Source organism: Polistes canadensis, unplaced genomic scaffold, assembly GCF_001313835.1.
Source record: "Polistes canadensis isolate GaletaPanama2010 unplaced genomic scaffold, ASM131383v1 scaffold_79, whole genome shotgun sequence".
In the NCBI taxonomy this organism is placed as follows: domain Eukaryota; kingdom Metazoa; phylum Arthropoda; class Insecta; order Hymenoptera; family Vespidae; genus Polistes; species Polistes canadensis.
Genome location: NW_014569626.1, coordinates 253,039 through 280,927, shown reverse-complemented (window position 1 = coordinate 280,927; position 27,889 = coordinate 253,039). Strand labels below are relative to the sequence as shown.

Here is a 27,889-nt window from a genome sequence, read left to right as displayed (position 1 = left end):
TAAAAATTCAAATCTAGAGAAATAAATGCAATATATCGTTGAATGAATTTAAAAACGTTTTCCTATGCACAAAATTGCATACGATTAAAGAAACAAAAAAATTGTCGCGTCGGTAAAACAGTCATGTAACTAAAGAAACGTCTCTTGGATACAAAGGGACTAGTGTCACATGGCCGGTGCATTAGATCGTTTAGGCAACTGTCATTTTCCAAGTTCGGTACGCGGAGATAACTCTCTCTCGTTTTTTTTTAAATGTAAAACAACGGGACAATTTCTATTATAGATATTAAGAATACCTGTGATAAATCTACTCAGGTATGTTAGATTTTATTTATCGATTAATCCACGACATTTATTTCTATAAGTTTGAATAAATTCTCATGTTAATGTACCTTCACTAGGAGCAGAGTATATTGGTTTGTCATGTACGATTATTTCTATGATGTTAACTAATTATTTTCTAAGGCGATATACTTAGAAAATAATTTGGATTTTACTTAAGCAAATTTTGTATTAAAAATATCTTCACATATCATACAATCATTGTTCTGATATTTTGAAGCTGCACGAGCAATCGATATATCTCTTTTCGAGATATTTAAATATTGTTTATATTATATGCACACATATTAATTTATATTAATTAATTTCTAAAAAAGGTTTCTACTTTATCATTAAAACCATTAATTTGTCTAATATAATAATTGGATGTTCCAATTCTTTTACATTTTTTGTTGCAATAATTAAATTCATTAATAAGTGATATATATGACAATAAAGTAATATAAAACACATGGTTACTGTATCTTGTTCTTTGTAATTACCTTAAATTGTTGTAATGATATGTTATATTGCTTAATGAACTATCATGGTAACAAAAGATAATTAACCTTTGTGTTTGAATAAATGGATAGTCTTCAGTTTCTATGTAAAATGGTTTCTTTTTCTGTATCTAAATATTTTTTAAATTTATATTTAAATTTTTCTGAGTAATATATAAACTTATGGTGTAATAAATTTGTTATTACAGAATGGCTCACAGTTCTCAAACTTATGGGTCCACGGACCAGCGGACTGATGTACCTGATGTAGGATTTAGTCCTACTGAACTTTATAATCTCAGTGAGAATATAACTACTAATATATATACAATTAATACAAGCTGGAGAACTCTCGAACGTTCATACAAAAACATTGGAACAAACAAAGATAACACAGCACTCAGGGATAAAGTGTACGTTAAATTTCTAACTTGACTATATCTTTCATATTTGTTATATCATAATTCATAATTAATTATATACTATTATTATCTAGACACGAAACGCAATACATTACAAATCAAGTCGTAACTCAAACCAGCAAAGATATAGCAAGACTTACTGTGTTAATGAGGCGAGGTGACAAACAACAAAAATTGCAAATTGAAAAGTTAACAACTGATTTTAAAGATGCATTGCAACGGTATTCAACTATGCAAATGGTACGAATTGTTTGAATATCTTTAACAAATTAACACTTTACTGACCGATCGCTTATTAATCAGCTTTTTATTGCCCACGCTTACCGAAAAACAACCGTCGTTTGAGAGTATATGCGGCGAGCGGGCGGTCAGTAAAGTGTTAAAATATCATGCCAGTGGTATAACATTCTACTGTATTTAAATATCGTTATACGATTTTAATTAATGTAATACACTTTGCAGTCGATTGCTGAAAAAATGAAGAGTCATATTTTGATTACCAGTAATGTAGAAAATATTTCCGAAGGCGATGACGAAGGAGAAAGGCAAAGTTTGCTTCAAATTCAAGATGATGAACGCAGAACAACACAAAGGTTTGAATATGATGTTTTTTTTTTTTCTTTTCCTTTCTTGTCCTTCTTCTAATTTTAAAAGTCATTTTAACTTTGATATGCTCTATTTATTCGTACTTTTAGTTCAGCGAAAGTGAAACTGATTCAATTAATAATAGTGTTTTATTAAACCTATCGTTTGTGTAGTTGTACAAAAATTGTCTCTCTGTAGGATTATTTTTCTAGAATTTTTATACAGTAGTCATAGTTTGTGGATTTTATAGCAGGAATATGAAAATAGATTAAATTTAAAATTTCAGTGAAAGATTAAGTAATTCCATCATGTATTATTTATATAAAGAGCAAGCTATAAAATGCACTTGAGTGTATGGTAAGTCATTTTTAAGGTATTTTCAGTATTTAATAATTTTTTATATTTATTACAATCTACAGGATACGTAAAATCAATATCTTTTTCTGTCTCCCTATAGAACTCTTGAATTTCAACAAGGATTACTGCTGGAGAGAGAAGATAGGATAAAGTGCATTGAGGGAGATATATTGGATGTAAATCAGATTATGCGAGAACTTGCGGCATTGGCATATCAACAAGGAGACACTATTAGTATGTATTTTTCTTGGTTTTTTTGTTTCTTTAACCCTTTCGTAACTAGCGACTCATATAGGGTAGTATCATGCAACAATACGTATACATAAATATGAATGAAATTATTAATTCATTAATTTATAATATATTATTTTTCAGACACCGTTGATAACAATATAGAGAATATTTATGGCAATGTTGAATTGGGAGCACAAGAATTAATTAAGGGAAGTAATTACCAAAGCAAGTTTCGCCGAAAAGTATATCTTTTCTTGTTACTTGCAATTATAGTCGCCATTGTAGTAATTATTATTCTAGTCACTAAATTAAGTTAGCGCTCCTAACTGATATAGGTGACAAGATTTTATCAAAAAGGGCTGTCTCAATTAATTATTATTATTATTATAATATACGATTTTTAGATATATCGCTATGTTGAAGTTGCTATTATTATTTTGGTATGTTATTATTATATTTGAATTCGAACTGGAAAGAGAATAGAGACTTGTTCTTTTTTTTTTTTGTATATGCTCTTAAACGATTTAATGTAAATTTTGAATTATTATGAGAGAAAAAACTTAGTTTATTTTTTATTAGGTTCCCAAAAATATTTGTTAATACCATACGTAGAAGCATATAGAAAATTTTATTACGAGTTGTGCTCTCAATGTATCGTTATCTTTAATTAATCTTTTATTAATAGTAATATAGATCATATTAAAATAAAATCGAAGTTAACTGCAGGATCAATTAACAGTTAGGGAGCATTAATTAATTAAAAAAACAAAAAACATTTTATTTTGGAAGCTTCGAAAAAAGAATTAAGGTGATAAATTTTAAAACAAACAATATATTGTATTTTAAAGCCTATATATATATATATAATAATTAATCATTTATGTTATTTTTTATAGTACGCATTATTCGTTCGTGCTTTGCCTGATCTTTATTATTTTATCGTGTTTATATTTTTTATTAATCTCGAGATATAAAGATAAGCATTGCGTGGCATTTCCTGCTGTTGCTGTTGCTGTTGCCGAAGGGTATTCGATTATGCATGAAGTTTATATAAAAAAAAAAAGAAAAGAAAAAAAAATTAAGAAGAAAAATGTTAGCATTGTTTTATGACTTCAGATTTTATAACTATTTGTATCCTTTGTTTAATGGCAATAGATTAAACATTTCTTTACATTGCTCTGAACTAATATATATTATTTTCCTAGTTAAATTATGCATTATTATTTTATTCTTTTTAAGAGTATTTTACTACTGCTTTTCTTTATTTGTTTTTTAAACTCAATATACCACATAAAAAATAATAAAGAGAGCAAATACAATGAACAGATCTTCTAATATCTGACCTAATAGAAATATTTGTGATTGTTATTTTAGATGCAACAAACAATTTATATAAAGAATAAATATATGAAGTATTCATTGAACGAACATTCAAATGCGTTTATAGTCCCGTTGATACATTTTCGTGGAAAATGATATCATATTTATAAGAGTAATAGAAAAGGAATAATGACAAATTATTTAAACAAATTAAAAGCAAATAATGATACATCGTTTATCATTAAAAGCTATATATAGCTGAAACGTGTTCTTTTCTTTGTGTAATAACTTTTGTGCCATTATATCGGACACAATAATATACATATATATATTTATATAATTGTTGTATGTGTACGTATACATATGTACATACATTTATTATATATAATTGATATGTATAAAGATTACTAAAAAATATTATATATTAATTTATATGCATATATAAATTAATAAATCATATTATTGATCATAAATGAAAAGAGCCATGATAGGTAAATGCCATTTATTTGAATACTTACTTCATTCTATGCACGATTATAAGACTGTATAGTATGAAATATCTATACTGATTACTTAAAATATTTACATTAATTATTTAAAATTTTTCTTTTAGTACCTATATATATTAATTTATCTTTATTTATATATACTCATATTTTATCTATCATTTTCTCCAATTGTTGTTTGCGTTGCTCTGTTAGTTACTTGTTAATTGAGGATTAATTCAATTAGATTATTTTACGTTTGCTGGTTTTGTACAGTGCTTGAGATATATATCAACACACACATACAATTATATATAAATATATTTATATTCGGATCGTATATATATATAACTCGTGATTTCTTTCTTTTTTTGTTTCGTTTCGTGTTATACATTGAGAATACAAAAAGATTTTGGATTTATTGAATGTTATGCATATTTGCCATATGTAAGGCTATACTGAATGATTAATTATCAATCAATTGAGATAGTCCCTTTTTGAAAATCCAACCTAATTTCATATATAATTATATTATAGGCATTCCACGATCCAAAAATCCAAGTAATTACATTATCATTAGGATTATAATCTACATATTGTACATAAAGATATTCATTAACATTCTAAATAAATAGCACTTTAACAATGATAACATTTTATTGTTTATTCCCGCTCGAGCTTTTTATTTTAAGATCTTTACCAACATTCTTATAATTTTAAATGCCATAAAATTGCCATTGACTTGGATATAAAAATTATATATAATTGTTTTATATATTTGTTCACTTCATCATTTCTGATCACAAATGAAAAATTTGTGTTATAACTCGATTGAAGTGCAGTACCGAGGCGAATACAGGAACTTTCGTATTGGATTGTTAAAAAATAAACTAAAAATATTATGGTCAATGTCAATTTTGACTTTTTTCGATTAAAAAAACTAATCATCTTTCATTCATTAATAAAATTTAGCTTCGTTCGACCTATTCGTTTGCGAATGGAGAGTATTCTTCTATTTTTTAAGTGATATGTACATATAATATACATTTCAAGTAATTAATATTTAAAATTATGTGTACTGAATGTATAAAACAGCATTTGATTGATATTGTAATTACAATATGTTTATAAAAGTTACTAGAACGAATCTATTTATTTTTTAATATATTTTTTTTTTTAATTGCTACTATTCTCCAGTGCATTTTGTTTGGCAAATATAAAACGTTCTACGTTTTAATTTTATTTACTTGTTGAGATCTTCTGGCTTTTATCCTTGCTTGTAGAGTAAGTAAAAGGCCTGCTAGAACATCATGATTTGGTAATTTCTTAGCAAACAATAAACGTTTTACGGAGTCATCATACGTTAAAAGTGCGACCATATTTTGCAGTAAAAATCCTTGACAATATTCTAAGAGTTGAGCTGCATTATAAACCTGCAAATAATGAATTTTAATTAATGTTTCTTCCTTGACAATGTTAAGAATTTTCAATAATACGTATACCTTCGCATGAATATACATAGAAACGATATTGTCTAAATCGACCATTGCTGAGCATTGGGCTTCACAAAATCTTAATAAACCATCAAGTTGAAAGAAGTTAGCAGCTGCCATTAGTTCTAAAACGTCGCTCTGATTGACTTCCAAAGTTGCACATCCTCCGTGATAAAGAAATTCCATGACCATCTAAAGTATTAACAATTATGATATTCATATTGTGTAATGAATTCATTATAATTAATTAAAATAATCGTTTACTGCTTACTTGGAAGATGTGATATCTAATATCATTGATTTGCACGATAGGTGGATTGCCTTCACATAATTTAGAACTTAACATATTTCGAAATCTTGGTGATGATGTTACCAGGACAATTTTATGTCCATAAAAGACTCTTCCTTCGACTCTAAATTGTACGTCACTTAGCTCAGGATTGTTGACGAATTTCGGATCTATCCTTGAACCACTTGAAAGTGTTGTATCTCTGATTGGTTTGATTGGCTCCCAACCAAAACATGTGCAAAATATATCAGCAAGAAGAAGCGTTGTACCTTCCTTCTATATAAATATAAAATGATTAGAATATTTTTAGTTTAATTGTTGATAATTAACTTTAAAGATTTACCTTGCTGTAACGAAATATGTTGAATAAAAGTGGTAAACATTCCTGTACGAATTGGGTTGAATAATCATCGGGACAAACTTGTAGAAAATCTTGAAGTAATTGATCTATGACCGAATCTATTCTCATTTCATGAGCGGTTGCAAGACTGTGCATCCAACAATGTAAAGTCCATCCTACTTTCAACCCACGAAGTTCCATAGTGATGTCTGCAACAACGAACAAATACGTTTATCGATAATGCGATTAAATTGTCTACACCTTAGCAAATAACATTCCAATTTATTTGTACCTAAATGATTGCTTTCAGAACTGTGATACATTGCTTCCTGAAGTGCCTTCGTTTGTAACTTGTTAAATACCGGTTCTTTGCCCTCTCTATGACCATTTTTTCCATCGACAGTTTGTTGCTGAGGATTGGTACTCGCATTACCTTCTGCGAGTATCTCCTCCAAAGACAAGATTTCTTTTTCCCCACGTTTTGCTGAGAAATTTAATGGATGAGATAACAACTGATGAAGGCAACTTCTTTGACCGTGTGCTGTTGCCACCGATACTGCGCTGTGATAAAAGCGCCATTTGTAGTTTTATCTCATAACCAGTTAATTCAAATTTTACTTTTCATATAAAAAGTAATTTCATCGATAGTTTAGAAAGTTGTTACCTGTAGCAACCACGTTGAGCCGAACCCGTGTAAGAAAATGAGTCTTTTATCAAAGTAGACAAGAATGGTTGTGCACTGTGAGCTAAGAGCAAAGCTACCATCTCGTTGTTGCCCGATGCAGTAGCAGCTTGTAATGGAGTAACAGTACACTTATCTTCGCTGACTTTTGCACCACCTTCTACAGCTGCTCCTCTTTCCAACAACATTCTAGCAATATTACAGTGACCTAACAATGCTGTATAAGTCAGGGCAGTCCAGTGTTGCGTTTCAGCATTGAATCCAGTCTGAACGTAATAGGCGTTACTCGAATTACTACAAGGAGTACCACCCGGTGACGAAGTTGAACCATTTTTATTAGTTGGTGTTGTCATCATCGACTGATTAACAGGACTTCTCACGATAGCCGTACTCGACGAGGTGGATACTTTCGATGGAGTGCCAGACGACTGACTAGTACTTGGAGGTGGACTCTCGATATTCAAATCTGCTCCAGCATCCAACAGAGCTGCCACAGCTTGCTCGTCCCCATTAATACAAGCCAACATCAATGCGGTAAAACCGCTATCGTTGACAGTGTTGATTTTCGTCGATGGTAACAATGGCATCGCCTGTGCTATAAGCTCTCCTCGACCACTGGTCAACATTTTAAAAGCCATGTCCGTTGTTAAGAGACGTACGTACTCGGAGTCGTCGATACGTTTCGAGCAAACTGTGATTTCCTCGGAACTGAAATATTTCATGTTAAATAATTCATAGGATATTCACTTTTATCTCTATGTTTTTTCATTAAATACGAATATCTACATCTATGTGAAATAAATTTCTTACCATATCGGTCTAACCGGACAATCAACGCCAGGTAAAAGTAATCTAGCAGCTTGATTAATGTCATCCTGATCGACGGCAAGAGCATGTCGATGCTCGGCATGAGCTGCTGCTATACGTAACCACTCGATCAATGGTGGAAGAACGACATAAGCTCTTTCGTAAGCTAACTCTTGTATTCCTGAGCCTCTCTCACCATGTTCGAGCTGAAATGACAAATGATCATAGTCGCAGCAATTCATTATTGTCGCGATCAAATGATTTTGATAAGAGAAACATCTACGTACTTGGGAACACCTCATGTAATAGAACAAAGCATTCAAAGCTTTAGCTGTTAAAGGTACTGGACATCTTCCAGACTGTGCTACTTTCGATATGAGCTCGATTAGTTCGGACATTGAGCCAATACATGTTGTTAGAAAGGAAGGTTCCAATGTGGATCCTATCGCTTCTTTACCACTACGAGAAGAGGATGAAGAATTCAATGAACTCACGCTTGCCCAACGTGGCATTGCGAGGGCACCTAAAATATAACAAATGATTAACTCGAATAAGAAATAATAATAAAAACGTGAACACTCTGTCGTAACAATTTATTATACCAGAAGCAATACGTCCAGCATTGAGATGAGCATAAGGCTGGAGTAGACCCCACAAGTCACCACTGTTTGCTATTACATGTTCCAACATTGTAGCAGTTAGAGTCGTGTGTGGTTCTGTTGGCATACACTGCAACAAAATCTCTTCCAAGAGATTTTCGATACCTGCCGTTAGGTATACTGCAGCATACTCGTGCACCATTCTTCCAAGCCTAACGTCCGACATCCAACGGAGAAATCGACCAACAGGTAATTGCAGTCCTGAACGAGATGCCTTCGATTGCTTCAGCTGATCGCCGGACACAGCAAACATAGCAGCTGCTCGTAGACAAGCCTATGAAGAATGTGAGCTTTATGTTACACACGAAGGAAGAGTTATGATCAGTTTATTCTAAACTTCATCCCATATTTCATGGAAATAGTCGACACACCTATTAAGTATACTGGGTGAACCCCATGTAAACTGATCACACTTTTATATATATATATATTTATGCACGTTTATTACCTGATATTATCCTGAAAGCAATCTTGCAATCAGAAAGTGTATCAACAAATGTTAATGATTGAATATTTTGATGGATAGATAGAAAATGATTTATACCTTTGTACAGGAATCTGCCAAAGCTGGACAAAGGACAATCTTAAATGCACTGTAGACTTCGTGTTTGCTACAAAGACCAATAGGCTTTGCCAATCGTTGAGTTTCACGGCTGATTCTGACCAAAGCACGTTGCAATAAGTATGATAGTCTAGGAATGGTCTCCATTGAAACTTGTTCCATATGTTCCTTCGTACGGCCATTCTGCAATACTCGTAATACATCATGATGAGTCCATGGTAATTGCTGCAATTCGACCAGTCTATTGTGAGAGTCGACCCAAACGAATTCGTCAGCACTGGTAACGTTAGTGTTGATCGTCTCTAAACTACTATGTCTCATCAGTCTTCTAACTGCTGGCTCGGAACTCTCCGAACCACTCAACGACGAATAAGTCGAGGAAGACTTGTGGGAACGCATGGTTAGTTGCTGAATCGCTAATTTTATGTCCTCCAGACCAGAACCCGACCATGGTACCTGCAGCTGTAAAGAGGTCGTTGAACGTACGTAATACGAATCTCCCTAAAGGAAGAAGAGCATGCGAGGAGGGTATGGACCAATCGTATCGAACCAAAATCATTTCAACTTTTAACTATCTTTTTAGAAAATATAATCGAGCGGGTACTTTTTTTTCTCTTATAAATTTACTATATATAAACGAAAATTCGTGTGTATTCAAGATTTCAAAGAAAAAAATAAAGAAAAGAAATAATAAAATATAAAGATATGAAACCTTAGCAGGGGTAGCTCGATGTCTGTTACGATTCTGTCCGGATCTGCTTCTACCATTTCTTTGGGTAACCGAAGCTGACAATCTATCATCTTCTGGCACAGAGTTCAGTTGCTGAGGACTGTGCGACCTGTGATGACGATGAGGCGGAGAACTGCTGCTTGTATGACCACCGGTATCCGACATGCTTGCGTGCCCGGACGATCGATTCTCGTCGGAGGAGCTATTACCAGCGCATTCTGGTCGCCTCTACAAAAGTCGTTCGTCTTTTACAACCGACTGCCATGATTTGTTAGCCGTGGTTACGTTCAACAACAACGACGACGACGACGACGACTTCGAATAATAACCCGACAATATATTTTTCTTCATTACGACGATGATGATGAAGAAAAAGAAAACAAATTAAATCAGATATTATTTTGAATAATTTTTAAAATTTTAAACGATCATAAATAGGGAGCGGGAGGGCTGACGGCAAATGGGGGGAGAAAACGTATTATTAGTCTTATGTCATGTGTATTTCTCCTACAATGATTTATTAGACGTTTATATTATCTACACGTTGAGAAAATCTAATGGATCTTAACTCTTTTAAGCTTTTTCAGTTTTATTTCATTCGTTAGAACGCGTTAGAAGGTTCTTTCAAATATAATTTCTCAACTATCGTTGAAAATTATCATGGTATAATGTGTTGGGTATATAAGAAAAATAGTAATAGTAAGAGTAATACCTGAAGTACTCGGAGCTCGTGCAAACTGAGATGATGATGCTGAGAGGGATGGGGATGTTGAGGGGTCGGAGTAGGCGCAACGCTATCCGTGTCCCTTTCCGCAACCATATGAACCATATTGTGGACACCACTTTTCGACTGATTTTCTGTAAAATCCTTTGTATATGGGGGACAATATACTTCACGTCCGCTACCACCACCAGGACTATAAAAAAAAAAAATAAAAATAAAATAAAAATCATTTACGTGTTATCATAGTGTTAACGAGTAAAATTAACAAAGACAAGAATATCTGCTTTTGTTTGATCAACACAATTGATGATAATTTTATCACGTTGGACGTAATATAAAAAGTGTTTTGGAAAAAATGGCTAAATTGGAAATACGTGAAAATGTTTCTTGCTATCAATTGATCTGCGTTTTCTGTGAGTATTGAATTTTCAAGCCACCCTGTATTAAGGAAAGTTCAGAATACGACGGAAGAAGGAGGAATATGCGGGCTCGTGGGATAACGGCGATAAATAATTGATATTTGATACCCCATGAAGGAGGACAGCTCGTTAATTACCGTCTGGACCAGTCGACGATTCGTTTTCGGTTTGCCTCGCATTAAATTTCTATCTTAACAGGAAGAACGAGAAGAAGGAAGAGATCGAAAGAAAAAGAGAGTTAATATTTAGGTTCACTAGCAATAGACAGGAATAATGGAATGCGTGTGTGTGTGTTTTTTTTTCTTTTTTACTCAGTCAGTCTCTCATTTAATCATTCACGAACAAAATTATAGATATATTATTTTCGAAAGTTAGAATAGAAAAATAATCGACGACAAATTTTCGATTTCTTTAGGTAACAAATGATGTTAGATAAGTTGGATAAAACATGAAATAAAAAAAGTAATCATATATATATATATTTTACATATCTGATTGTTTTAAAAATAAATGATCGTTTAAAAAGATAAACAAGTTTTCAATGATTTCTATTTTCTTTTTCTCTTTCTTTCTTTCTTTCTTTCTTCATTTCTTTTCTTCTGTTTCTATTACACGTTTTCATAAATATGCACATTTGTTTCCGAGCGAGTTTCTAATCAGATCCCTTATCTATTTCACGATCTTAAGCGTAGGAGTAGCTGGTTCGAATATACAAAAAAATTACTTTCTCCGCGATGAGAAAAAGTAGTAGCGTGCGATTATGCTCGCGTAGATGAGAGTTTTAAAAAAGAATGAACGAGTTCTAAGGTAAATGAACCGAAACAAGAGATCGTGGGGAAACTTGACTCTTTTAATAATTGTTGAGAATAATTAATTCGCGAATAATTTCAAACGAAAACTCCCCACAACACAACAACGAAATAATTTTCTTCAACATTATCATTAATGAAGTTCAATTAAAACGGGTACGACATTATGTAATAAGTATAATCCAACTTGAAATACGCATCATTAAGGATTGATGTTCCATCTCTTTGAGAGAAATAGAAATAAAGGATGGATTATGTTAAAACTAAAAGAGCTAATAAAACAAACTCGGAGGAAAATGAATGCGATATCGTCTTCTAAGAATCTTGAAAAATATCTCGTAATTGATTCGAGAAACGTTGAATTAAAAATCGAATACTTCGAATGCTGTCGATCTAACGATTACTACAAACATTTCATCGTAGGACACATTAATGAGTTATACATACATATATATATATACTGAAGATTAACTATTCCTAAATGGAACGTCGATACGCTTGCGATGTTACAAGTGTCGTAATAATCTTCGTCACATTCTACTGATTTTCTAAGGAAATAATTTATGCATCGTTAACTATCATCCAACAAGTCATCCAACTTTGAAATACGAAAATGAGAATTTTTAAATCACTGATCAACATATTCCATGTTTAATAATTAGGCGAGAAAGAAAGAAAGAAAGAAAGAGTAAGAGAGAGAGGGAGAGGGAGAGGGAGAGAGGGAGAGGGGACAGAGAAAAAAAACTATGGAAAAGTTAAAGGAGAGAATTTCATGCACATGTAAGAATATTCACTGAACAAGATTACTCCGAGAAGAAACGATTTGTCTTGAACTCGATCGTGATTTACCCCCTAAGGCGCCATTGCTGAACGAAACTCCAGTCAGCCTTGAACCCAGTGGTGTCCCCGGGCAAGGACCAATAATCCTCGATCTGGCTTTCGTCCTCCTCGATCCTTAGCACGTCTTCCCTGCTCGGAGTGACGTTCACTACGATCTCATGATTATTATTCGCGTTATCTATCATTGAGATAGTTTCATTTCTCTCAAGATTATTTCCAGAAGAAACTATCTCATCTCGATGACATTCATTTTGACAATTTTTCTTATCTTTTTCCCTTATACTTGTGTCACCGAAATAAATCACCGTTTTGTGAGGAACGTCAATGGTTCTCGTTGACTTAGATGGTACACCGATAATGATTTCGTTTTTATTGTCGAATCTCCTACGAGTTCTATCCTCCAACGTCGAGGTTTTATCATATTCCCATTCCCCCGTAGATTCATGGGAATTAATGTAAGTCGTAACTGGACGACGTAAAATAAAATTGCCACTGTCTGCCATAGGCTGTTGAACTTCAACCGTAGTACTCATCTCGCAGTCATTCAATTCACGACAAAGTAGACAAGTACAATCCTTGTTCGAACACTGTCCTCTTATTGAATACGAGGAGGTGGACGAGAAAGATAATGACGATGACGGTCTCATGTCATTTTCTTTGATTTATTTCCTTTCTTCCTTTATTATCAAATGATGATCGCACTAACGTTGATTTAAAAAGAAAAGTAAAATAATTCATTTAAATGAACATATCTTTATCATTATCTCATCGTTGATTTCGTTTATTTTATATTTTCAAAACTAAATCACTATATATATCGGTCGTTATTCGAAACAGAGATTCTTATCACCCCACGTCACCCAACACTGCAAGGGTCTCAGAATAAAAGGAAGTAACGTCTTCTAACGAGCTCTTGCTTTTCCTATTTTCTAGAAAAGCAAAGAGAATTCAGTGAGATCCCAGCTCGTTAGAAACCCCCAACGAAAAAGGGGGAAAGCATCTTCTTCTTCTTCTTCTTCTTCTTCTTCTTCTTCTTCTTCTTCGATAGGATCGTTCAAGGAGTAGCAAGCTCGCGTTATCCGAGTCATCGGTTCGGTTTCGATGTAAACAGATGACTGAGCAGACTCGACGTGGAGGCTTCCTGTGTGCATCAGAGTGCAGGTGAAACGCGTGCACTTCCTTCGGAGAGACGACCACAGGTACCCTCTCTCTCTCTCTTTCTTTCTTTCTTTCTTTCTTTCACGTCACTGATACTTCTCTTTCTTCCTTCCTTTCTTCATTCACGTATATAAGGGGAACATCATCACCGTTCGATATTATTCGTGGGAATGTAATTCATCCCCCTATTATTCTTTTGTTCGATATCTTTTTCTCATACACACAAATATTTTTATACAAATGATAAATTATTATACAAAAATTAATCGATAAACGAGATTCGTTAAAATAATTTTATTAATTAATCGTCGCATCTCGACACAGATTTCCTTCCACGTGACGATAGAGTGGTGATCGCGTGTCTCACCTGCGGTTTATATTTTATTTCTTATCTTTTTCTCCTCTCTCTCTCTCTCTCTCTCTCAATGTTTTCTCCTTGTTCAGTTTCACATTAACTTTGCCTTAGATTTATCTATCCTATCTTTCTCTCGATCCTCTGTGAGAGAAGAGAGTTCTCCAAAAAAGAAGAAGAAGAAAAAAATATATATAGAAACCCCAAGGAAACGAAAAACAAAAAAAAAAGAAAAAAATAGAAAAGAAATGACTCCGTAGAGAGAACGGAAAAGAGTCACGTGAAACGTGACTTCGATTCCTCCTTTCAGAGTTCGTGCCTTGTTTTCACGATAATCTCTATCTTCTTGATACTTGTATATCCCTTTTTAGTAGAGTTAAAGTTTGTACAACACACACACACATATATAGACAGACAGACAGAAAGACAGACAGACAATCTGTGAAGAAGTTAAGTATATCCATCTATGACTAACTCTACTCTCTCTCTATACGAAAATCCGAACAACTAGCTTGAGGTCGCTACTTGCAAACTGTTATATCAACTAACATAGTAGTATTAACTTGACTATAGTACTGCTTTTACAAACAGGGAGAGGGAGAGGGTGGGAGGGAGAGAGAGAGAAAAGAAAGAGAATGGTAACCAACCATGCGATTTAAGGGAGAACTTCCGGTGACCATCCTACTTCCTTACTTCTGCTTTACTTACGAATCACAACGCCCTCCTCCTCCTCCTCCACCTCCTGCCTGATCGCCATCCGTGACGATCTTATGTCCGACCTTTTTTATTTCCTTTTCTTTTTCCTTTTTTTTTTACTCTTTCCATTGTCGTCATTACGTTTTCTTTCTTAACCGAGCAAAACACCCTCCCCTGTCTATCCTTCTTCCTGTTGAGGGGGTTTTATGGTCAGTATTGTTCGTACGTTGTTTTATGGGAGATATATCTTTCAAATATTTATATTTGGATTTTTAAATAATATCTCAGATCGATTATTATCACATTCGTGTATTATCCGAAATGTGTTTTACAAAAAGAAACAAAAAAACAAAACTGGCCTACGAATAAAGATAAGTCGAATAACGTAAATGAAAACTATATATCATATTCTGTAATGTTTCAAATAGGGAACATTTGAAAGTAACTTTATATATGTACATTTAAGATTAATACTTTTCCTCTATGATTTGGCCTATTTTCAATACTAAACCGGTATTAACTGATCTGGTGTAAGAAACTATTTTATTCTGACGTTTCAAAGTGGTCGTCAGGTAGTCGGTAAAACCAGTCATAATGTGTATCTAGAACTACCTAATCTTCCTTTTAATATGTTACTTTACAAGAGTGCCGGTTGGCCGACATTTTTCAAACAGAATATCGATACTTGACGCAATCTCTCTACTTTTCTCTCACACACTCACCCATGATCCGTTTTATAACAGTGTTTCAAATACCTCGTAGATCTTGGATCGTTTCTTTGGTATAGCGGTGCTTAATTGAAAGTTCCAAGAGCATAGGATGAAAATTCTACTCATCGGGGTGCAGCTGTTCTAATTTTCTTTCATTTTGTTTTTTTCTTTCTTTATTACGATAACACGTCCTAGATATTTTTATTCCTTGAAAATCATAGAGAGAGAGAAAGAGAGAAACGACTATAATTAATTGATAATCGATAGAAAAATGTTTTTATCTCGATCGATTATTAGTCAACAAAATAAGAATAATTGAATGAAACTGTTAATCTGTAACATCTGTTTATATATATGTGTGTGTGTATATGTATGCTTATGGGATACTCCATTTGCCTCGCCTTTTATGAGAAAGGCTTTTGGAAGAAGACTTCAAGGCAGACATTGTTCGTGTTCACTTAGGCGAAACTCCGGTGTCAAGGGCGACAACACTTACAAGCGAAGACATTAAATTGATTAACGAGCCGTATCTTTACGGTAATGAAACGACAATATATAATCGAAAGTTTCCTTTTTTTTTCTCTCTCTCTTTACTTTTCTTTTCTTTATACATGTCACGATCATTAACAAATTTCCATTAGAATATTATCGCAAGAAAAAAATAATCGTTAGCATTCATTCATCTGATATTAGATAACAGAGTGTGTTTTCATTTTAAATTTTCATTGCACTCGAGATTCTCATTACTCTCGGACAAAAAAAAAAGATAAACGAAAATTATAATTGAAAGATATGGCCCTGACCTAGGAAGATTAAAAAGTGTGATATCAAGGTAAACTGTGAAGATTGGTAAGTGAAATAAAAAAAAAAAACGATGAAAGGAAGAAAGGGGAGCATCGACTATGTATTGTCTTTTCACTTTGCCGAGTTATCTTTCTTTTACGTTCCCATGTTAATTAACAATGTACTTTTTTAATTGTTCATAGCCAGCTTTTACTTCTCACATATAAAAGATTCATGAAAAATAGAAACTTAAACGTCTTATCGTTGAAATTCTCAATTCTAATCGAACAATTAAATATATATATAAAAAAAAAGAAAAGAAAGCACGACTACGATAATCATAATGAAATTTACACATAACAATAGTAATTATTTGATGACATAAATTGGAGAATAAAATTATCAATACGAATTTATGTGTTAGCACAAAATGAAATAAGGAAAATTCTTTGGTTTCGTTTTTTGTTTGGAAAATTTGTTTAATTGAAAATGAAAATAATTTGAAATTGTAGATAAAGAGAGAGGAGGATTGAACACGTCACGTCCCTGACCTACCGGTGATTTAACTTGTGCAGATCGGTGCTAGTAAAAGCCAGTTTAAGATCGACGTAGTGGTACGAAGGAAAGAAGGAAAGAAAGGATGATTCCTTTAGGCCATTAACCTAAATATCTTAGAGCTTGTGTGCAGTTGCCTAGGCATCATCATCATCATCATCATCATCATCATCATCATCATCTTCTTCTTCTTCCTCCACTTCTTCTTTTTCTTTTTCTTCTTCCCTTTTCTTCTGCTCTCACACACACATACTACACAGAAACAAACAGGCGCCATTATCTCGATCGTTTCGTTCTCAGATAACCTTCCGACTTTTTCCTCGAATATTTCCCACTTTCGGATAACCAATTAAATACAAACTGAAACTCTCCTTTCGCACGATCGCTAATTCTTTCTCCTAACAATCATCATAGACTAATTTCTATTTCATCCTAATTCGCCCTCACAGCAGTCAAGTTATATTACTCCTTGTAACGAACGACTTTATATTCTCTCTTTCTTTTTTTTTTTTATGTTCCTATCTTTCTTTCGAACGTTCACACGATCTCCAAGAGAAAACGAATTCCATACTATCGAAAGAAGTCAAAGGGAAGTTTGACTACCTTCGTGAGAATATATTTCATTGTGTCTGTGATCCCTTTCAAATTGATCTTTTCTTTTTCCTTTTTGTTTTTTTAAGGAAAATCAAACGTTAGGGGGTTCCTTAAAGATCGGCAAAAGAAATCTAATATAATAAATACGACGTCAAAGGGTTAAACAAAACAACATTCGTCGTTTCTTTTACGTTTAACATTAATAATGTATCTCTAAAATAATTCGGCAATTTTTCTTTTTACCAATCGACATAAATCTTCAACGCGAGTACTTTTTTTTTGTGTTTCTTTTTTTATCGTCGATCATCTTCCAACCTTTGGGTATTTCGAATAGAAATAAATGTTTCATAGGAAGACAATTTTATGCGAATTTAAAATGCGAACGCACAGAGAAAGAGAAAGAAAGAGAATTCGAGTCTTGGTAGGAACCGAGAAAAAAAAATGTAGGCCCTCTTGAACGGAAAGGAACCAGTCGTAAGGATAAGTATTAAAAGGAATGCGAAGACGTAATCTTCGACGAGAAAACGTTTGATAATCGTGAAAGGTGGTCTCGCTCGAAGACTAAGAGCTGATGTCTTTCTTATGAGCAGCTTAAAAGGCCACGAGGGATTCTTTTGATTTCATCTTTGTTCTATTTGCTTTTAAACTTTACGAAAACTCGTATCTTTTAACGTTTATTACGATCGTCATCTCTCTCGACTACTTCAAATTTTATTAACAATTTTAATAACAAATTGTATAATCAATACAATTGTTTTTAATATTTTGTTTTCTACCGATTACACTTACCGTCTTGGTTTTGGCCTAAGTATCTCGTGACCAGAATCAGATATGCAGATACTTAAACTCAATGGTCCACCATAATGTTCAGGAGGTGTTGCATTGGTTGGAACGTTTTGTTGTTGAGGAGCGGAGATTCCACCAGATGCAGAAGTACCGCTCAAAAACAAAGGTTGCTGAGAGCAACCATCTATCTTTGGATGTTCCAGATTCATCCTGCATCCGGGTCCTTTTACTCGCCTCGAAGGACCTGCACATTTTGTTTACTAATTTTTATACGTTCCTACAAATAAAACAAATCAAATTTTTATTTCATTTATCATGACAATTAGGTCAGTCTATATTTAGTTTGAAAATAATAAGTTACGCGGATGATAATCGTGTAATTAATTAGTAGTATTGTCAAAGAAAGGAAAAGTCAATTCCCATATCAAAATTCTTCCTCTATCAGCAAGTTCAATTTCCGAGACTAATGAAAATCTTTCGAAGGAAAGTAATTAACTGTAATACTTTCTCGAAGGTCATTAACGACCGTTCTCGGATAATTACCGGTGTAATTAGCACCAATGTACCACTAACTTTGCCACCGAGGGAAATTATTGCTCAACTGATATTCCCTTTTTTGATTCTAACTTACAACTTATTCCACGCGCGTTAATTGAATACATTTAATTTATTTCTTTTTGTTCTCTTCTTTATCTAAATATATCGTCGTACGAATTGTATCGTTCTCGTGAAAGAGAACAAAAAATTCTAATTAATAATTTCTATTAAGTAAAGAATGCGTGTCGTGTCGTGATTTACTATCCTAGTAATTATTTTAATTAAATCTCGGGATATGGCCTGTAATTTGTAAAGAATTCTTGGACTCTACATTTTATTATATATCGTATGTTAAAAGTATTTAGTAAAAAGAAAAGACAAAATAAATCAAATCATACGTAAGACACTTAAACCAAATCTAAATCTAAAGAAAAATAAAACAAACAAACAAAAATATAAAAATTAGTTTCCCCAAAAACATGTAAACGAAAAGGATCTCTGATTCGTTAGAAATCTTCTACCAAACAATCGCGTTAGAACGTAAAATTTAAAGGGGTGAAAAGGAAGAAAAAAGAGAAAAAAAAAAAAATATAGAAAAAGAAAATTTCTAAGGGCAAAGTAACGTTTCTTTAAGGGTATAAAAAACAATCGAATAATTTACGAGTGGACAGGAGACTCGTTTGTTGGTTCGTTTGTTCGTTCGTACCTTCGGTCGATCACAGGGAATCGTTTGGACGATGCGCGTGGGTGTTGGCCACAACTCGAAGGACGATTTTTGCATCGTCGAAAGAAGGAAGAGAGGAAAAGGACACACGTTGCAAGAGCCGCTGAACTTGGAACAACGAAAGCGTTGACCGCAACGGTATTTCGAGCATCTTTTCAAATACAACCAAACGAAACGCTATGCATTTGTATTCGCGCATACGACTTAAGTATATATATATATATGTATATGTACTTTTTAACCCCATATCTTCACATTTTTCGTTTTATTTTATACTCGACTACTTTCTTTTCTGAAGATATTTGCAAATGATTCTTAAAAAAAAAAGAAAAAAATAAGAAAAAAAGAAACAAGAAAAACCATCAACAACTCGCGATCTAATTATTTAATTCGAATGCTTGCTAAAAAGCTTTCTCTTCCTATTAAACCCCCAACCCACCCCCCGAGAAAGTCGATCATCCTGATAATTCGTATAATTTGTATACAACATTTAATATCTTTATCTTATCACAAGAAATATAATAGTGTATCCCCCTTTTTGAATGTTAATTACATATTAAATAATAATACTTGTACATAAAAAATAAATCAAACAAAACCTCTTCTTCCTCATTTTTAAATACATAACCCATACACATATACATATTACGTACATACGTATGTCGTATGTATGTGCAAACTTTGACTGCAGTCCTTTGCTCGGAATTTTGTTAAATTGCATCGTTTTACTTGTTGCAGAGTCCCCTCTTTCTGCCTCCTCCCACCCCCCTGATCTCTCTCTCTCTATCTTCCCCTAAAAAAAAATAATAAAAATAAAAATAAAAGTTTGGGCTCGAACCGTTTGGTGTACGAACGTACCGAGAAATATTTCAACGTGTTCTGGTTCTCGCTTATACTATACGAAGGAAGGAAGGAAGGGAGAAGGACTCTCTTCTCTTTCTCCTTCTCCCTTTCCCTCACCCTTTCTCCTTCTCTCTCTCTCTCTCTCGTTCTACGTGTACACCGTGTTTGTGCATCGCTCGTGTTGCTCGCTTTGACGGGTTCTCGTATGCAATTATTCTGCCTGGCTTCCAAAGTGCTTCCTTAAGCGTTCGGTTCTCTCCCCCCAGTTCCCCCTCCCACCCCAATTTCCACCTCTTCATACTCCTCCTCCTCCTCCTCCTCCTTCTTCTCATCCTCACCCCCAATACCCAGCACAAGCTCTTCTTCTCATTCTGCCGGTTCGCAAAGTGGAAGATCCTGCTGCTCCATACGATCCACTTTTCGCGGAATTTTTTAGCGAGATAGCCTTCGACGAATCTCATATCCAAGTCGTTCTCATCATCATCATCATCATTATCATTATCATCATCATCATCATGATCATGATCATGATCATGATCGTCCTTCTTCGATGTGCAATTTGTCGATCAAATTTTCCCCACCGTCTTATCAGAAATATTCGTCTTCTTAGATCATAGATATCGATTTTTCGATTACTTCTAATCATTGATATTTTAAAACGAATTCTTTGATAAATTAGAATGTGCATTAGCCGATTTAGTTTTGATTGGATTGTAATTATGTTTGATTATAATAAGAAATTACGAAAAATATTGTATTTTCCCGTTGGATTTTTTTGTAAGGAGGAACGAGGACAATTCACGCATAGTTACTTTTACAGATGATGCATGCGTCAACGTATCACACCAACCAACCAACCAACCAACCAACCAACATTGCATCTTGCGAGGACATTAGCGTGGATCAGGTTTTTCGGGTTCCTCGCGAATGATTTTAGTATATTCGAGTATACGATTTAGAGGTAATAATCGAACGAGTAATCTCTCTATTGCGAATTAATTCATTTTAAATAATTCCGACTTTTTTTGATTGGAAAGAGTATAACAAAATTAAACCTATCGATATTAAACCTACTTGCAAAGTATTACAAAAGAAAAGAGAAGTAAAGAAGGAGTGGTTGGTCGGGGGTTAGAAGTAAGGAAAAGGAAATGTATTTGTTTAGGTTGATTTCTGATCGATTGAAATAAAAAAATTCTTCGCCGATCGAATGAAAAAATAAAAAAGGTACAAGAAGAAGAAGAAGAAGAAGAAGAAAAAGAAGAGAAAAAAGAAGGGCGAGAAGCTTAATAACGGCGAACGATCGAAAAGACTGAACTATGCCTGAGGGCAATTCTGGAAGCACGGTAAAATCGTTTAAGCGGACCGAGTGCACACGGAAATTCGGGTTTGGGTAACTGGTTTACTGTACGAGGTCTTTGAAACTGGTTTAATGTAAACGGACTCGCCAAAAATGGCGTTGTCCCGACTGTATTTAACTGACCTCGGCTGCCCTCACCCTACGTCTGCCTTTCTAACCGATCAAGTGGCATGCGTGCATGATCCTATCGTGAAACATATAACTATGACTATTTAAATCAACCTACATATTATAATAACTGTACAAAATTATTTCTCCTCTCTATATATATATGTGTGTCAAATTCTTTTAATAATAAAAAGAAAGAAATAAGGAAAAACACAACAGCACAAGAAAACAACGTTAATTAAAAGTAATTAAACCAACAGCAGCAGCAACAACAACAACAAAAAAGAAAGAAACGTGCATCATCGAATGCATATAATTAATTCGAATCATAACTGCATTGTACATCCAGTTTTGTCGAACGAGTTCAAAGAAAAAGAAAAAAAGAGAGAAAGAATTGATCGAGAAGATCGATACAAGGATCAATTAAGAAGCTCGGTTTTCGGATAAAGAAAGAGAGATGACCTGTAGACGTTGTCGGGAGGGGGGGGGGGGGGTCTGAGTAAGAGGAGATCCTACCAGTCATATCGCTTAGGATCCCATAAAGAGTGAAACCGGAGACAAGTGTACGGGCTGCTATCGAAGCGACTCTTTCAACGCAAGATTCGAGAGCTGGTATTACAAGCGAGACGTGTTCTACTTCGTATCAACGTTACGTTGCTTTCTTATTTCTTCTTTTACTTCTTCTTCTTCTTATAAGCAAGTACAGATAAGTACACGCACACACGCATGCGCATACTTTTCTCTCTACATTTTTTTTCATATTTATATAAAACTGCAAAGAAAAAAAACAAAGAATCGTTAACATCAAAAGAAAATGTTTAAATTATTCTCTTATTTTTCAATAAATTTTTGTATGCGCTCGCAATTGCAACGGCATAAGCCTCGAGAAGTCATTTTAAAGTGCATCAGGCAAAAAATAAAGGAAGAATAAAAAAAAAGAAAAGTATAGGAAACCATAAGCAAGTTTCCTGACTGTGAGAGCCTCTTCTGTTCGTGCGTCTACGTGTGTGTGTGTGTGTTTCTGATGAGGATAGATTGGTATAGCTATATTTCGAAAGTCACGTGCTGCGTTGAGGAAGGTTTGGGACCACAGAGTGCAAGCAACATCAGCAACAGCAACAACCAGGAGTGGCACGACCACTCTTATCCTTTTTTCTCTCATTTCTTCTCTTAACTTGTCTATCCCGCTAAGATATCTTTTATTTTTCATCTCTTCTACTTAGCAAGTAAAAAAGAAAAGCAGAGAGAAAGAGAAGAGAGAAGAGAGAAATGATCGATAAAAATCATAAATAAAATAGATCTCGATCCAACAACAAAACTACAATCATTCAAATTGATATCCAATAATTACAGAAACGTTCAATAAAACAAAAAATGAAGAATAAACGATTAGAATCTTAACAAATGTATATACGAATGAAACTGAAATATGTTAGAGTGTAATAAGCATTCTGATCAAGTCATGAATCAGCAGTTCGATCTATAACTATGATAACTAACGATTAGCAGAGATTAAAAGGATAGAACGGAAGTTCTGCAGGAGTGGCAAATTTAATTGATCAATGATTTAACCCTTTATCGATTTTACTAAACTATAAATTATATATCGATAAACGTAGAAAGAAAAACAATAGCAACAATAAATATTATAAAAATTCATCATCCAAACTCGAATATTATTTTCGATTAATCATTATCAAACACGTTGATAATGTTTTGTATTAAAAGGAACATTCGTAATGCGTCGAAAGTTAGCGTAGGTGTGTTAGGTTTAAAAGGGGCACTCTCCTGTAAAACTTTTGTGTGGGTGTTAAGAAAAATATGAGCCTTGCCAGGGCACGGAATATTCTCGACACGGTTCTGGAAGCAAGTACTGCATACATACGCAACAGTCGTCGTCGTCGTCGTCGTCGTCCACCAGTGCTATTTCTTTTTATACGTGAACAAGTTGGAGTAAAGTGTGATGTAAGGTATACGTATGAGTACGTAAATGTATGTATCTTTGTATGGGTCTGTGTTGCAAGTGAATATAAACGTACACATACATATGTACATTGGTGTCTCATGGTGCACGCCGTCAGGCCCGCGGCCACTACATTCCAAGGGCTGCCCAAACTAAACCCTACATCTTTTATATACTCAATCCTCCTAAACCCCTCTTCTTTCTTCCACAACCAGATTCCCAACCTAGTCCCTCTCTTTCTCTCTTTTCCTTTCTTTGATTTTTGTAAAATACTTTTTTGTGCCCATCTCCTCCAACGACAACTTGGTCTCAACTTCGAAAGACTCGTGTCCCTTTTACCACAAAAGAAACGGTAGCTCCACAAGTATCTCATCTCTCTTTCTTTTTTTTCTACTGGTAATATCATCAACGACACCTACCTACCCGGATCATCTACCTAATTTTTCTTCAATAAAAACAAAAATATCTCCATCCTTTTTTTTTTCTCCCGCACGTTTTCTAACTTTCAATCAATTGTATATGCTTGAAATTGAAACGATTCTTATTTCTGTTAGATCGATAACTTAGGGTTAGTAATTTGTTTTATTTCGGTTGATATTACCTAAATTCATTAGAGTGTTTTGATGATGATGATGATGATGAGATACGACAGGGTTAGATCTATCCATGTAGGTGGATTAAACTCGAATGAATTCCTCCTGGCGTTGTAATCAATTTGACTAATTTAATTTAAGTACGAAACCGGTTTAGTTGGGCCATTTCTCACATTCGTTCACCAGCCACGTTTGGACCGTACCCTTCTCCTATAGATTTTAACGTTCGTGTCGCTTAATCGTTGGGACCTTCGAGATAATTTCAATGCAAATCAAATACAAAACGTGAGATCCTTTAAGCGATTGCTATCGGTCATTTAAAAACGATTCGATTATTCTTCTCTTTTTATTTTAACATTGATCGTACCTCCGAGACTCTAAAATCTCATTCTAAACTGTTTCGAATGTTAACGATTATTTGTTTTACCCTCGTTAATTATAAATTCCTACCTCCCTGATTACCTACTTTTCAAAACCATTTATTACCATTCAAATCAGATTATCTTGACATTATTATCTAATAAAGTATAAGATCAATTTGAAATTTGGGGAACAAATACAGGACAATGTTAACCCAATTTTATTTTCCTCTTTACGAATTTATACTTAGAAAAAAAAGATAATGGTATCTCGTAAATTATATTATAATAAAATGAATATTGTTTCTCTCTCTAAGCGCGCGCGTGTGACTTGAAAATTACAATGGCATTAAAGAGGGGTGAGGTAAAAACAAAAGAAAAAAATAAGAAATTGGAATTGTGTTGAGTATTCAATTCTCGGATAAACTAACGGTTAATGATATTTGTACGAAATGATCACAACTGTTAAGGAAGAGATGTGCATTTTCTCTTAGAATCTTCGAAGTCGATAAGAGGAGGACAATAATGCATCCTTGCATGTCGTCTTCGTCTTCGTCTTCGTCGTCATCGTCGTTGAACGAGCGAAAGTCTCTTGGAAGAAGAAGAATCACTGTGTTAGAGTGAGTACTCTTGTGAGTTCTATCTTTCTTTCTCATTCTTTAATTCTTTCTCTTTCTCTCTACTGCTAACCGGTTAGCAGTAAATCCTTTAGGACGATCCAAATCGTTCCAATCCTGGGATTCGTGTCGTCGAATAAAATCAAATCGAATAGTCCGAATTCTCCAACGACAAAAAAGAAAAAAAGAAAAGAAAAAGAAAGAAGTAAAATATATTTGACTATGAAACAATTAGGTGCATTATTTTTCGAATTAATCTCCTTACAATGAAAATAAATTTATTCGATTCTTTTTATTCGACTTTGCAACACGGATCAAAGATATTATCTACAAATATGTAATTATCTACGATTTATGGTATATAATTTGTAAGAAATTATTTAAACAAAAAAAAAAGAAAAAAGAAATGAAAATCGTTCGATATCGAGAGGAAGGTATGAATGATCGGTGGAAAATGTATATGCGAATTCTTAAAGAAACTTATAGTACATTTAGTGAAACACAGGTAAGAAAGTTACATGGAATGCATTCAAACGAGTTAAGATGTGCAAATTTCTATGCACGTTCTCTTCCTTGACGCAGAAAAAACAACTGTGCGAATGTCAGTTTTTCTTCTTTTAGATCGAAGTGCAACTGTGTGTAAAAAAAAACAAAAAAAAGAAAATAAATAAAAAGGGATGATAATTGAATTCTTATTGAAAACTTACAAGAGCAGTACCGACCAAAACGAAGGATGAAAATGAACGCTAGGACATGTCGGAATCCGTGTTAAATCTAAAGGACACATTCACGTTAAAAGTAAAATCCACATTGACGAGCCACGTCGAAGATCCTTCCTTTGATTTTTCATTTCACACTCGCATAGTTTCAACAACACGTTTATAGTATTTTTTATTAAATCATTACAGTGACACAGTTAACATTTATTAGTCTTCTTCTTCTTCTTCTTCCTGCAAACTTGTGTCACACTGTTAAACTTATTTTTTGAAAGATAATCACACGTGTGTTCCCATGATCACTAAATTTAATTATTTAATATTTCTATTACACGTTAATTATAAGAGTTCTTCGTTAAATAGATAAAAATTAAACAAACAAAATACAGGTATATAAATGTTCGAAAATTTTGGTTTTTAAATTGAACCGAAAAATACTTCGTCTTGATTGTTTAGGATTTTTGAATATGTTCTTTCTATTATATACTTTTTGATTGTACTACCGCGCAAGTATACTATTCTTTCAACGCGCCCAATCGTATAGCTTCTTTTTCGGCAGCTGTCAATTACTAGGAACAGAGAGGCACCGCGCGTCTTTACAGCATCCCAGGCGGAATCGCTTTCGGTCCAGACTGATTGTAAGTAAAGAGAAGGGGGAAAACAAGAAGAAGAACTACAAAAAATAGTTATGGTCAACCGTAAGAAAATGTGGAAGGTCCGACAGTAACGCTGTCGGACCTTCCAGCGGCAAATTTTCAAAACTAACCGTTGGACAGGTATTGATATTATCGAATTCAGGTGATAATAAAGAACACCGACGTTACCAAAGAATACAGAAGTGCATAAAAGTGCATAAAAGTGCATAAAAGTGCATAAAAGTTTACAAGTCTAACAGTGGGCGATAGTAGGTTCTTAATGCGATGACGACATAATACTATCAAAGAATACACTATTCTTTATTCCTTATTTTTTAAATATCAACAAAGATAACTTGATACAAAAAAAAAAAGAATTATGTCGTTAAAAATTATTTAAATTTGATAACAAAAAGAAATATTTCCAGTGTGTTTCTTTAAGAAATTATTTTTTATACAATTTTATTTACTGAAGTATATAATTAGTAATATGTAATACACAAGTAGTATAATATTTATTTAAATATAATTAAAAGACAAAAGAGAAAATATTTTTTGGAAACACACTGAAATATACAGCCATTAGCCCGATAGTACTTGCGTTACATAATTTACAATTAAATTTGAATAAATCGCAAGTAATACCGACCCAGGTCTCACCACTAGGAGGTTGCTGTTTTCGGAGACCCACGGGCTAAGACTCTACTTCTAATATTTATATTTTTCTCTAAAAAATTCATTTTTTTATATTAATCATTTATTAGAAAACAATTTTTTTTTCAAAAAATGCAACCCGTAAAACGAGTCATACATTTTTTCTTTCAACTTATTATTCAAGTTGAATGAAAAATCATGAACATCGTTTTAAATGGATCCTACTTACCCGATTTACAATCCTAAATTAACGCAAACATGCAAACGCTTTTCACGTAGATCCGGTTGAAATTTTAAATACAAAATGCAAGTTTTTTTTTATTCAACAAACGCAAGAATATGAACCGTTTTAATTTACATTCGACCGAAATTTACAATGTAACAACACGCAAATTGTTACAATAGGAACGCACGCATTTACTTACGTGCACATTTTATTTTAATAATAATAAGAATATTATTTTAATAATAATAAGAATTCGTAATGAAATATTAAAAATATACATCATATTATTGAATGAGAATAATTTAACATAAATTCTTGTTTCATTACTCATCTTATTATTATACT

At 33.6% G+C, this 27,889-nt stretch overlaps 2 protein-coding genes across 3 annotated transcripts; one reads left to right on the top strand and one right to left on the bottom strand.

Annotated features, from left to right (window-relative positions):
• The first annotated feature begins 168 nt into the window (after nt 1-168).
• On the top strand, nt 169-3,504 carry LOC106786683 (syntaxin-12). The gene is made up of 6 exons (XM_014748337.1): nt 169-315; nt 1,031-1,234; nt 1,318-1,483; nt 1,706-1,836; nt 2,286-2,419; nt 2,561-3,504. The coding sequence occupies exons 2-6, from the start codon at nt 1,032-1,034 to the stop codon at nt 2,734-2,736; spliced, it is 810 nt and encodes a 269-aa protein (XP_014603823.1). The 5' UTR covers nt 169-315; nt 1,031; the 3' UTR covers nt 2,737-3,504.
• Nucleotides 3,505-4,219: 715 nt separating this feature from the next.
• Nucleotides 4,220-26,862, bottom strand: LOC106786657 (ankyrin repeat and BTB/POZ domain-containing protein BTBD11). 2 transcript variants are annotated; one of them, XM_014748288.1, is made up of 14 exons: nt 26,021-26,862; nt 18,216-18,456; nt 10,499-10,703; nt 9,769-10,014; nt 9,039-9,518; nt 8,438-8,768; nt 8,123-8,358; nt 7,839-8,041; nt 7,011-7,736; nt 6,639-6,907; nt 6,350-6,555; nt 5,989-6,282; nt 5,727-5,909; nt 4,220-5,657 (listed from the first exon to the last, which is right to left on the bottom strand). In XM_014748288.1, exons 2-14 carry the CDS (start codon nt 18,419-18,421, stop codon nt 5,451-5,453), a joined length of 3,792 nt encoding a protein of 1,263 aa, XP_014603774.1. In that variant the 5' UTR covers nt 18,422-18,456; nt 26,021-26,862; the 3' UTR covers nt 4,220-5,450. The 2 variants fall into 2 exon arrangements, with proteins under 2 accessions (XP_014603774.1, XP_014603775.1); XM_014748289.1 differs by lacking the exons at nt 10,499-10,703; nt 18,216-18,456 and having other exon boundaries at nt 26,021-26,859.
• Between the last annotated feature and the right edge of the window lie 1,027 nt (nt 26,863-27,889).